This window comes from Papio anubis, chromosome 2 (genome assembly GCF_008728515.1).
Source record: "Papio anubis isolate 15944 chromosome 2, Panubis1.0, whole genome shotgun sequence".
NCBI lineage: Eukaryota > Metazoa > Chordata > Mammalia > Primates > Cercopithecidae > Papio > Papio anubis.
The window spans coordinates 93,488,105-93,500,149 of NC_044977.1; the positions used below are offsets into that span (position 1 = coordinate 93,488,105).

The following is a 12,045-nucleotide window of genomic DNA, read 5'->3' on the forward strand; positions in this document are numbered from 1 at the left end:
AGAGGGAGAGAGCGGCTGGCGGGCGTCCGAGGGAGGGAGGGAGGGAGCGACGAGCGAGGTAGCGACGCGGGCCGCCCCTGCCGCCGCCGCCGCCGCCGCGGTCGGACCTGCGGCCTCCTCCCCTCCCCTCCCCCGCGTCGCCCTGCCGCGGGGAGGGGGCTCTCGTCGCCGCCTCCAGCCGCTCCCGATGAAGCAGCTGCAGCCGCAGCCGCCTCCGAAGATGGGGGATTTCTACGACCCGGAGCACCCGACCCCTGAGTAAGTATCAGCTCCGCGGCCCCCTGCTGCTGTCGGCCGCCTCAGCCCCAGCCGAGGGCGGTGCGTCCTGACGGGTGGCGGCGCGGGCCGGCGCGAGGAGTAACGGGCCCGCGGTGGCTTCGCGCGGTCGGTGTCGGGAGCAGGCCCGCGCCGCCACTTCGAGCTGCCTGGCTGGGGCCGCTGCAGGCCCGCGGTTGGGCCCGGCGTTGGCGCCGCTGCTCGCGTCGCGGCGGCGGTTGGGCCGGGCCGGTGGGGGAGGGGCGGCCACGGTCCCTACCCGTGTCCGCACCGACCCGGCCAGCCCGGGGCTCGGCAGTCCTGGCGGGCTCCTCGCGGTTCGTCCGGGCCCCGCTGCTAGCCAAGGGGCATAGTCGGAGGAGCTGCCGGTGCCTGGCCTGGCAAGAGGGCGCCGGTGAGGGTAGGCCGCGAATCCCCGGGCTCGGGTGGAAGCTCGACCCGTCGCCCGACCTCCCCGCGACGGCAGCGGCTCGGACCGGAAGGGCCTAGCGCGGGTTGCCTGGCCCCCGGGCCGTGGAGGGGCCCGCGCTGCACTCCTGAGTTTGATTTTTTCCTCCTGGGAACTCGATCCTGGCCTCGCAGTGCTTCCGGCTTCACATTCTGCACCTTTGGCACTTGGGTTTTGTAATGGCGAGGTTTGTGTGGTCCCGTTGTTGAGGTGACACCGGGTTTGTTTTTCCGCCTGAAAATGAAAGCCACCTGAGGGGCATGCATTTTCTTGCAGATTGTGAGATTTTCACACTTTCGGACACGATTTTCTTGGTAACAGGAACCTCTTACCCTAAACGGATGACTTTCTATTTCTTGTGAAGACTTGGTTAAAAACTAAGAATCGTTTGAGGATTCTCTGAAGAAGACAGTGTTCTGGAAAACCGAAACACAGTTTTGCCCAATAGTAATTTTTCAGTCTAGGACACCTTTACATTTCTCTTGAGGTCTGAATCTGCTGCTGTATCTGCTACCTCAGAAAACCTGAAGTCACTTCTTTCCCTGAACCCTCACGAGACCATTGTTTTGAAAAGCCATTCTTGAAACTCCATTTGCTGGTGTTAGACCTAGGAATATAGTATTCATTTTAAACTTATCGGTTGATAGGGGTTTCACATGAAACTGTCAAACTTTTATGACCAGGATGATTCCAAGAGCTTTGCTGTTTTGACACATTTTACCTTAGGTTGGCTGTGGCTCGTTTTTGAATCCCTTGCCACATCTCACGTTGGTCCAGAAATGTCTGGATCTTAATTGATAGTTCTTAGTTTTGATTGCAACACAACGGATTCTGTTGAGGTGTTGGTCATTTCTGCACAACAAGATAAATCATTATTTTGCTTTTCCAAAAACTCAACTCTTACTTGCAATAGTAAGTTAACATGACTTTTTCCTTTCATGGGTTCTTGGCCGTTGGTTAACACTACCTTAATTAGATTGGTCTTTTTGTTTTGCTACTGGCAGGATCAGTTAGGTAAGATTGTTTTGATTTACTGCACAATCAGTCCAATTACAAAGCTCACGTTATAGGTTTTTAGTTTAAAAAACCTCAAAAAAAATTTTGTATCACGATTCAATAAATGCTTATTTAGCACTTGCTCTGTACAAAGTAAAATGCTAACCTTTGAATAGGCTAAGTGCCTGCTTTTACTTCCTTTTACCAGGTTGTTTGGTGAAGTCCAGAAGCTTTAAGGATCACATCCTTACACTTCTTGGGGAAAAATTTTTCATAATATGTGGGAAAATTGACTCAGAAGTGCATCTTTGGTAGACACGAGTGGGGAAGGAATCAAGAATGTTTTATGGTTTTACATGTTTTGGAGTTTTTATTGCTTTAATGTAGTAGAAATGCACTGCTTTGGATTTCTAACAGTGATTATATGTTTTTAAATTCTTGTGTATTTTTTCCTTTTTTTTTTTTTTTTTTAGAGGCAGGGTCCCACTCTGTCACCCAGGCTGGAGTGCAGTGGTGTCATCATAGCTCATTGCATCCTTAAACCTCTGGGCATAAGCAGTCCTCCTGCCTCAGCCTCCTGGGTTGGGACTATAGGCATGTGTCACCGCACCCGGCTAATTGAAAAAAAAAAAAAAAATTACGTTACTCAGACTGGTTTTGAATCCCTGGCCGCAAGTGAGCCTCCTGCCTTGGCCTCCCAAAGTGCTGGGACTGCAGGCATGAGCCTTTGTGCCAGGCCTCTTCTTGTGTATTAACCTGTATGGAGTAAAGAATTGTAACATGTTTTTTTTGTTGTTGTTTTGTCGTGTTTTTCCTTTTTTCATAATACTATAAAGACTGGAGGGGACCATGGTAGGTATCCTGAGCAATATCACCTGTTTGGCGTATGAAAAAAATGAAGCCTAGAGAAGTGAAGTGACAGCAAACCCTTGAGATAGTAAGCTAGTTAGTGTTTATAATGCTAGAGGAGAGAGAAAGGCAGTATAGGATTTTAAAAACCTGGATTTCAGAGTCAGACCTGGATCTGAACACTATTTTAACCTTGGACAGATGACTTCATCTCTCCGAACTTGGGTTTTTTTCATCTTTTATATGGGTATCATAATGGTTAACAACTTACTAGGGCTTTTTGGGAGGATTGAATGAGATAATGCATGAAGGGCACTTGGCGCAGAATGTGGCACGTGTAAGTGCTTCTAGCTGGGGTCATCAGGGAAAAGTTAAAAGATAGGATTTAAGTTGAGGATGAAAAGATTAGGTGGGCAACATGGCTCAGGGGAGGAATGGCCAAGTGCCCTTTTTAGACTTTGGATGGTTTGAAATGGTACTTAGACATATGAAGAAACTGAGGCAAAAATGTAATTTCAGTTTGACTGAAGTAACAGCATCTGATGTTCTGGGTTTGTCTTGTACCCATGCTTTTAATCAGACACAGCTGCAAGATGACTTTTTTTTTTTCAGCAGCATATAGGACATTGTGTTTCAGGTGAAAATGGCTGTAATCACTTGAGTATCTGTGCAGTAGGTGTCCATTATGGGGCAGGCCCGGGGACAGGTGTTGAGGACACAGCAAAGTAGATCCAGTTAGTCTTTAAGGAACTCTTTTAATGAGGGAAATAGGCAAGTACCTTACAGTGATAGAGGTGCAGTTCTTTGAACATATGCATGTCTATTGTATGCCAAACGTAGGCACACTAGGGGTAATTGGTGTACAAAACAAAATTTTGCCCTTGTGGAGTTTATATCCTAATGGGGGTGATAATAAATGATACAGAATGTTCTGGCCAAGTGGAGTGACTTGCATCGGTAGTCCCAGCACTTTTGGAGGCCGAGGTGGGTGGATCACCTGAGGTCAATAGTTGGAGACCAGCCTGGCCAAGATGGTGAAACCTTGTCTCTACTAAAAATACAAATTTAAAAAAAAAAAAAATTAGTCAGGTATGGTGGCAGGCACCTGTAATTCCAGCTACTTGGGAGGCTGAGGCAGGAGAATCGCTTGAACCTGGGAGGTGGAGGTTGCAGTGAGCTGAGACTGTGCCACTGCACTCCAGCCTGGGGGACAGAAGGAGGTTCCATCTCAAAAAAATAAAATAAAATAAAATTGAATAATATAGAATGTTCAAAGGTAAGTGCTTTGGAAAGTGGAAGAGTAAGGGGGATTCAGAATTGTTGAGGAAGAGGTTGCAATTTAAAGTGAGGTATACTGGGTGAGTATCCTTGAGGGAGTGATATTTAGGCAAAGATTTAAAGGAGAAGTAGCCATGTTAATAATGGGTGAAGGCATTTCAATAAGAGGGAATAGTGAGTTTCAAGGTGTTGAGGCAGACCTGTGAGTTTTGCCCATTATGGCTAGAATGGAATGAGCAAGAAAGTGTAATAGTAAATTGGGTTAGGGTGAGATGGGGTTTAGCTTTTTTTTTTTTTTTTGAAATGGAGTCTCACTCTGTCCCCCAGGCTGGAGTGCAGTGGCATGATCTTGGCTCACTGCAGTCTCTGCCTCTTGGATTTAAGTGATTCTTCTGCCTCAGACTCCTGAGTAGCTGGGATTATAGGTGCCTGCCACTGCACCCGGCTAATTTTTGTGTTTTTAGTAGAGGTGGGGTTTCACTTTCTTGGCCACGCTGGTCTTGAACTCCTGACCTTGTGATCCACCTGCCTTGGCCTCCCAAAGGGCTGGGATTATAGGTGTGAGCTACTGCTCTTGGCCAGGATTTAGCTTTTATACAGTCTTGTAGAGCCATTCTAAGGACTTTGCCAGGAGTTTTGAACAGAAGAGTGACATAGTCTGCTTTCAATTTCATAGGATCATTTGAATTGCAAAGGGAACAACAGTGGTAAGCCTGGAGACTAGTAAGGAAGCTAGTAATCCAGAAAAGAGATGCCGGTACCAAGATGGTAACATAAGAGTAGTGAGAAATGGATGGATACTGGATATATTTTGAAGATGGAACTAATATGATTTGTTGGTGTGATATGTGAGAGAGGAACCAAGGATGATTCCAGGGTTTCTGGTCTCAGCAGTTAGAAAGTTGCTGTCAACAAAGACAGTGATGACTAAAAGAAGCAAGTTTGAGGACTAGATTAGGAGGAGTTCAATTTTAGGCATGGTAAGTTTGAGATTGCCTGTTAGACGTTTGAATTGAGTTGATAACCAAGTCTGAAGTTCAGGGGAAAGGTCTGAAATGGAGATAAATTTTGTTGTCACCAGTTTAGGTAGTATTCAAGTCATGAAGCTGGATGAGATTACCAGGGAATTCTTGGTAGATAGAGAGAAGGGCCAAAGATTGGTCTTTTTATTTTTGTTTTTTTAAAGATGGAATCTTACTATTTTCCCTGGGCTGGTCTTCAGCTCCTGGGCTCAAGCAGTTCTCCCACTTCAGCCTCCTGAGTAGCTGGGACTATAGATGTGTACCACCACACTTGGATTGATTGGTTTTTTAAATGCCTGTGTTAAGAGAGGACTGTTTAGTGTGGAGTTTAGGGTTTTAACATGGATGGCATCTATGAACTTGGGAAAATTACCTCTTCAGTAACCTCTGACTAGAAGTTAGCATTTCTTTCAAGTACTAATGTGAGTAACAAACTACAGTAGTATTAATTGTGATTTGTGTATAAGTCAGATATTTTTATAAGAAAATATGCAGTCGATTCTTGATCAACACAGGAGTTAGAGGTACCAATCCCAATCTGCAACACAGTAAAAAATGTGCATATAACTTTTGTCTGCCTCAAAACTTAACTGCTACTAGGATTCTGTTGACTTTACCGAGAACATAGTCTACTAACACATATTTTATTGTATGTTGTGTGTATTATATACTGTATTCTTACAAGAAAGTAAGGTAGAGAAAAAATGTTGTTAAGAAAATCATAAGGAAGTGAAAATATATTATTCGTTAAGTGGAAGTGGATCATCATAAAGGTCTTCATCCTTGTAGTCTTCACATTGACTAGGCTGAGGAGGAAGAAGAGGAGGTGGTTTTAGTCTTGCTGTCTTGGGTGACAGAGGTGGAGGAGGTAGAACTGGAGGCAGGCACAAGGTGTGTAACTTTTATTGAAAAAAATCTGTGTATAAGTGGACCTACGCAGTTCCAGCCCATGTTATTCAAAGGCAAACTGTATTGTGGTTTTTGTAGAATCTTGAAATATGTTTATCATTATGTCAAAATCCACTAGTTTGAGAAGCACATACTAAACAATATGACACATTGGTTTTTTTCCCTCAATGTAATTGGCTTCCTTTGCAATCATATGTACTTTATCTTATGCATTAAAAAATATTAGACTGAGAAGGAATCCACAAGCTTCATTAGATTTCCTAAATGGTACAGGGCACAAAAAAAGTTAAATCCCTGGGCTCTGGAGACAGAACTCCTGGTTTAGAATCTCATCTCTTTTACTTAATTGCTCTGTGAACCTAGGCAAGTTTCTTAATTACTCCTTATCTATAAAGTGGGGATCATGGTAGTATCATCTGCAGAGGGTTTTATGAGAATTTAAGAATTAGGACAGTGTTCGTTTCTTTCTTTCTTTTTTTTTTTTTTTAAATTTGAGACGGAGTTTTGCTATTGTTGCTCAGGCTGGGGTGCAATGGCACAATCTGGGCTCACCACAACCTCTGCCTCCTGGATTCAAGCAGTTCTCTTGCCTCAGCCTCCCGAGTAGCTGGGATTACAGGCATGTGCTACCATGTGTGTCTAATTTTGTATTTTTAGTAGAGACGGAGTTTCTCCATATGGGTCAGGCTGGTCTCGAACTCCTGACTTAAGGTGATCCACCCGCCTCGGCCTCCCAAAGTGCTGGGATTACAGGCATGAGCCACCACGTCCCCGGCCAGTTCTTTTATTGTTAGTATTGAATGGAATGAGTCGGCTAGAAAGAACGGTACTTAAAAGGCACCATGATACGAAAGTATGGCGAATTTGGTCAAAAGAAAGTTTAACTGGGAAAGAATATTTCAGCATGTTCAAATGATATATAAAGCAGTCAGGATACTCAGATTCTCTATTAATTTTTTATTTTTTTAGGGACTTGTTCTGTTGTCCAGGTTAGAGTGCAGTGACAAGATTGTAGCTCACTGTAACTGAACCCCTGGGCTCAAGTGATTCTCCCACATATCTAGGACTGCAAATGCACACCACCACTCCTGGCTAATTTTTTTATTTTGAGACAGGGTTTTGCTTTTGCCCAGGCTGGATTGCAGTGGCACGATGATGGCTCACTGCAGCTTCAACTTCCCAGGCTCAGGTGATTTTCTCACTTCAGCCTTCTGAGTAGCAGGGACTATGGGCACATACCACCATGCCCAGCTTATTTTGTTTGTAGAGAGGGGGTTTCACCATGTTGCCCAGGCTGGTCTGAAACTCCTGAGCTCAAGTGATCTGCCTGCTTCGGCTTCCCAAAAGTGCTGGGATTATAGTCGTGACCCACTGCACTTGGCCCAGGCTAATTTTTTATTTTTTGTAGAGGCAGGGTTTTGCTGTGTTGCCCAGGCTGGTCTCAAACTCCTGACCTCAGCCTCCCAAAGTGCTGGAATTACAGGTGTGAGCCACCGTGCCCAGCAAGTCAAATTCTTATAATTCATGTTAGAATGGAGAGGATAGAGGTACCTTAGGAAGCCAACTGAGAGAAAGTATCATGTGGTTACCAGATTTCATATATGATCTGGACCCTTAGTAGCTTTATAGCCAGTTGAATCAATTTTTCTGATGAGAGAGATAGGTTTGTAGTGATGGATGTATGGTCCTACAGGCCAGGTTACCTTCTTTGAGCTGCTGCGGTACACAGGAGGCCAATATAGCCCTTGGAGGGTTTGCTGGTAAGTATGGAGAGCCTGTTGAACTATCCTAGTGCTTAGGCTAGGGTGTACCTGTTTAATATTCATGTCCCTTTTTGCTATTTGCTTTTGCTACATTTTAGGCATACCATTCTCCTTTTATTGACACATAATGTCTTTAGAAAAGTATCAAGCAACTGTTGATACAATTGTGTTTTCCTAAGAATTGTCTCCAGTTGCCAAGCCATATTTTATACATACAAGATTATCTATCAGTCATACTTTCCTAGTTTCCTTAGCAGGACTTTGGTGTTTCCAGATCTTCTCAGCCCTTTTTCACTGTAGTGACTCATTGGTTTAATTTATTCATTAAAAATTTTTTTTAATACATTACAATTTATTCTGTAATAGACATTTGTAATAAATTTTCTCAACCCTAATATTCATTGTTGTTCTATGAGCATTGTCAGGTTTTGGAGGGAGGCAGGATGGCCAGCCTGGGTTTGAGAATCAAAAGCTTTTCTGTCCATAAATCTACTATGTGGCTCTGCTGGAGCCTCTCTGAACCTATCCTGATTAAGAGGCTGCTCAATTTGCTAATCGTTCTTTGCTCAGTTTCTTACAAAAGTTGACTAGCTTCATTTCTGTTAATTCTTCCAAGAGAACCGTAGAGTACTTGATTTTGTAATACACTAAGAACTATTATTGTAAAACCCTGAGAGATAGTTTATATTGGAAACTAAGCCATTTACATACACCTAAGTCACTGAAATCAGGTTAGAATGTTTTTCTGACAGAAAAAAAAACGTGTGTGTGTGAGAGACAGGGTCTCACTCTGTCACCCAGGCTGGAGTGCAGTGGCACAATCTTGGCTCTCTGTGACCTCTGCCTCTGAGGCTCAAGCGATCCTCCCACCTCAGTGTCCTGAGTAGCTAGGACTACAGGCGCACACTACCACACCCGGCTAATTTTTGTATTTTTTCTAGAGATGGGGTTTGTCATGCTGCCCAGGCTGGTTTCCTGACCTCCAGTGATCCACCCACCTCAATCTCCCAAAGTGCTGGGATTACAGGTGTGAGCCACTGCGCCTGGCAAAAAAGACTTTTTATTTTGAAAAAATTTTAAACTTTCAGGAAAGTTGTAAGAATAGCACAGTGAATTCCCATAATGTACTTTTAAACTAGATTAACCAGTAATTGGAATTTTGCCACGTTTGTATTACCTTTCTATATTAAAAAAAAAGTTTTATTTACTTTTGGCAGAACATCTTGAGAGTAAATTGCAGGCATCATGATCTTTCTTTCCTAAATATCTCATAGTATTACCTAAGAACAAGCATTCTCTTAATATACAATAATCAAATTCAGACATTTTAACATTTGTAACCCTGCTATTACCTGATACATAATTTATACATTTTGCCAGTTGTCCCAAAGTTGTGTTCTTTTTTTTTTTTTTTTTTTTTTTGAGACAGAGTCTCGCTCTGTCGCCCAGGCTGGAGTGCAGTGGCGCGATCTCGGCTCACTGCAAGCTCCGCCTCCCGGGTTCACGCCATTCTCCTGCCTCAGCCTCCCGAGTAGCTGGGACTACAGGCGCCCACAACCGCGCCCGGCTAATTTTTTGTATTTTTAGTAGAGACGGGGTTTCACCGTGGTCTCGATCTCCTGACCTTGTGATCCGCCCGCCTCGGCCTCCCAAAGTGCTGGGATTACAGGCGTGAGCCACCGCGCCCGGCCCCAAAGTTGTGTTCTTTTTTCAATCTGGTATTACACATTGCATTTAATTGTCATGTCTCAGTCTTTTTCAATCTCTGAGGATAACTTTAAATTTAAGTTTGGAAGTACTTTACTATTACTGTGTACTAACCATGAATGTGATATTTTAAAAACAATAACAGAGTCTGATAGTATGTTTTAAAATGTTTTGTTTTTTAATTACCACAACAATAAATACTTATTGCAAAAGAGTCAGACAATACAGATGTTTATAGAAGAAAAATAAAAATCCTCCCTGAGCATTCTTCTCTGCTCCACATCCCCAAATACCACATCCAAGAACTTAATGTATTTTTTGAGATCTTTTCCTTTTGTTTGGTTTTTATTTTTTTTACAAAAGTGGAGTCATATTTCTGTATGTATTTTTCTGCCTTTTTCCTACATTCTGTATTTGTTTCCATTTACATATAAGATGTGCTTATCTATCATTCTTTCTTTTTTTTGAGACAGAGTCTCGCTCTGTCGCCCAGGCTGGAGTGCAGTGGTGCAGTCTCAGTCCACTGCAACCTTTGCCTCCCTGGTTCAAGCGATTCTCCTGCCTCAGCCTCCTGAGTAGCTGGGACTACAGGTGTGCACCACCATGCCCAGCTAATTTTTATATTTTTAGTAGAGACAGGGTTTCACCATGTTGGCCAGGATGGTCTCAATCTTTTGACCTCGTGATCCACCCTCCTTGGCCTGGGATAACAGGTGTGAGCCACCGCACCTGGCCAAGATGTGCTTGCCTTTTTAAACAGCTGAACAATATTCTGTAGTGTGGATGTACCATGCTAAGTTGCTTGATTTTCTTAAGATGTCTGGTTATTATGTTAGGACATATTGAGCTATGTGGAAGGTGTCTCTTTCCAAATGTATTTCTCCACAGCGTGAGTTTTTCTGGTTATGATGGTGTTTGGGGGATTTTGTTTAGAGTTTTTAAAAAAATCTCATACTTATTTCTATTTGGTTTTTTTTTTTTTTTTTTTTTTTTTTTTTTTTTTGAGGCGGAGTCTTGCTCTGTCGCCCAGGCTGGAGTGCAGTGGCCGGGATCTCAGCTCACTGCAAGCTCCGCCTCCCGGGTTTACGCTATTCTCCTACCTCAGCCTCCCGAGTAGCTGGGACTACAGGCGCCCGCCACCTCGCCCAGCTAGTTTTTTCTGTATTTTTTAGTAGAGACAGGGTTTCACCGGGTTAGCCAGGATGGTCTCGATCTCCTGACCTCGTGATCTGCCTGTCTCGGCCTCCCAAAGTGCTGGGATTACAGGCTTGAGCCACCGCACCCGGCCACTTATTTCTATTTGTATGTGGTACTAATGGATTGAACAGATCATTTTTATTCCTGCCTTATTTTGATTAGTTACTTGTTTCTTTTAAAAAGAAAACTGAAGGCATTTAAGTGGGATCTCTTTTTTTTTCTTTTTTCTTTTTTGGATCAGGGCCTCCCTTGTCACCTAGGCTGGAGTACAGTGGTATGATCACAGCTCACTGTAGCCTTGAACTCTTGGGCTCAAGCAATCCTCCTGCCTCAGCCTCCCAAGTAGCTGGGACAACAGGCATGTACCACCACACTTAGCTAATTTTTAAATTTTTTTTGTAGAGATAGGGGTCTCACTATGTTGCCCAAGCTGGTCTCAAACTCCTGGCCTCAAGGAATCCTCCCACTTTGGCCTCCCAAAGCCCTGGAATTATAGTGCTGGGCACCCCGTGCCTGGCCTTAAGTGGGGAGTTTCTTGAAAATGGTTGGTTTGAGGCTGGCCAACAGAGCTAAGACAAAATTTGATACGTTTGTTGTTGTTGTTTTCCATAGTTGGACTTATACAGTATTTGAAAGTCTACTCATTCAAATGAGAGGCAATTACCTTGTATAATTTTTGGTTAATTGTGTAATTTTTGGTTAATAAAAATTGTGTAATAAAACGCTGTATTTGAGTCTCTTAGCTTTGGAATTTGTGTAAATTTACTTTGTTTAATTTGGTAGTCTTTTTGTTTTTTAATTTTTTAATTTTAAAAATTAGATACTCACTTCACTGGCTCTCACTTCACTGCCCAGGCTGGTCTTGAACTGTTGGTCTCAAGTGATCCTCCTGCCTCAGCTTTCCAAAGTGCTGGGATTACAGGCATGAGCTCCCATGCCTGTTTTTTGTGTTTTTGGTCAAGCTAATGGTTACTTTAGTCTCTTTTCCAGCTGAGCAAACATATTGTCATTTCAATGGAGGTTTAAGATTGGTCTGAATTCCCATAGTTGCTTTTTATTTTAGAATGCTTTTTCTGTCAAATGCTAACATCTTGCAAGTGAAAATATCCTTGGGATGATGTGGGTGTTGATAAGACTGCAATTGTGTTGGCAGGCTTCTGGGAGGTCTGCTTACTGGGAGCACTGCTCTGGGCTTGCAAGAACCTAGAGCAAGCGGTGGTTTCCAATTGTAGTTGTTCCTGTGGCCCACTTCCCTGCCAAGTGTGGTTGGACCCTCTCTTTGGGGAGGACTCTATAGTAATCAACAGTATTTGCTTCATGGTTAGGCTCTTTGTGAATCTGTGGACTAACTTGTGTTTTGAGCCTTTTTGTCTGATATTTCGCCTCATGATGAATAGTTATTAATTACATACTCTATTTGAGGAAGCAGAAGATGCTTGGTTTAATTTTAAAAAATTTAAGGTTTAAATTTTTTATGAATTTTGTGTGAATGTAAAGTGGAGCAAATACTGTTTTTCATAAATTATATCAAATGACTGTAAAAACTCTTTCTATAGAAATCCATTTATGCTGGCCTTTAGCACACACAGACCTGGTTAAA

At 43.2% G+C, this 12,045-nt stretch overlaps 1 protein-coding gene across 9 annotated transcripts in view; it reads left to right on the forward strand.

The window, feature by feature from the left end:
• The first annotated feature begins 12 nt into the window (after positions 1-12).
• Positions 13-12,045, forward strand: part of SETD2 (SET domain containing 2, histone lysine methyltransferase) — a 149,628-nt gene continuing 137,595 nt past the window's right edge. For 7 of the 9 annotated variants that reach the window (XR_004182168.1, XR_002520401.2, XR_004182170.1 and 4 more), the window contains exon 1: positions 64-258. Coding sequence is in view for 4 of the 9 variants with exons in the window: in XM_031663393.1 (XP_031519253.1) it covers positions 188-258 (71 nt within the window). In the remaining 5 variants the exon portion in view is untranslated. Of the gene's footprint in view, positions 259-520; positions 677-12,045 lie in introns of those variants that run through there. The other 2 variants (XR_004182169.1, XM_021934465.2) reach the window with 2 other exon arrangements.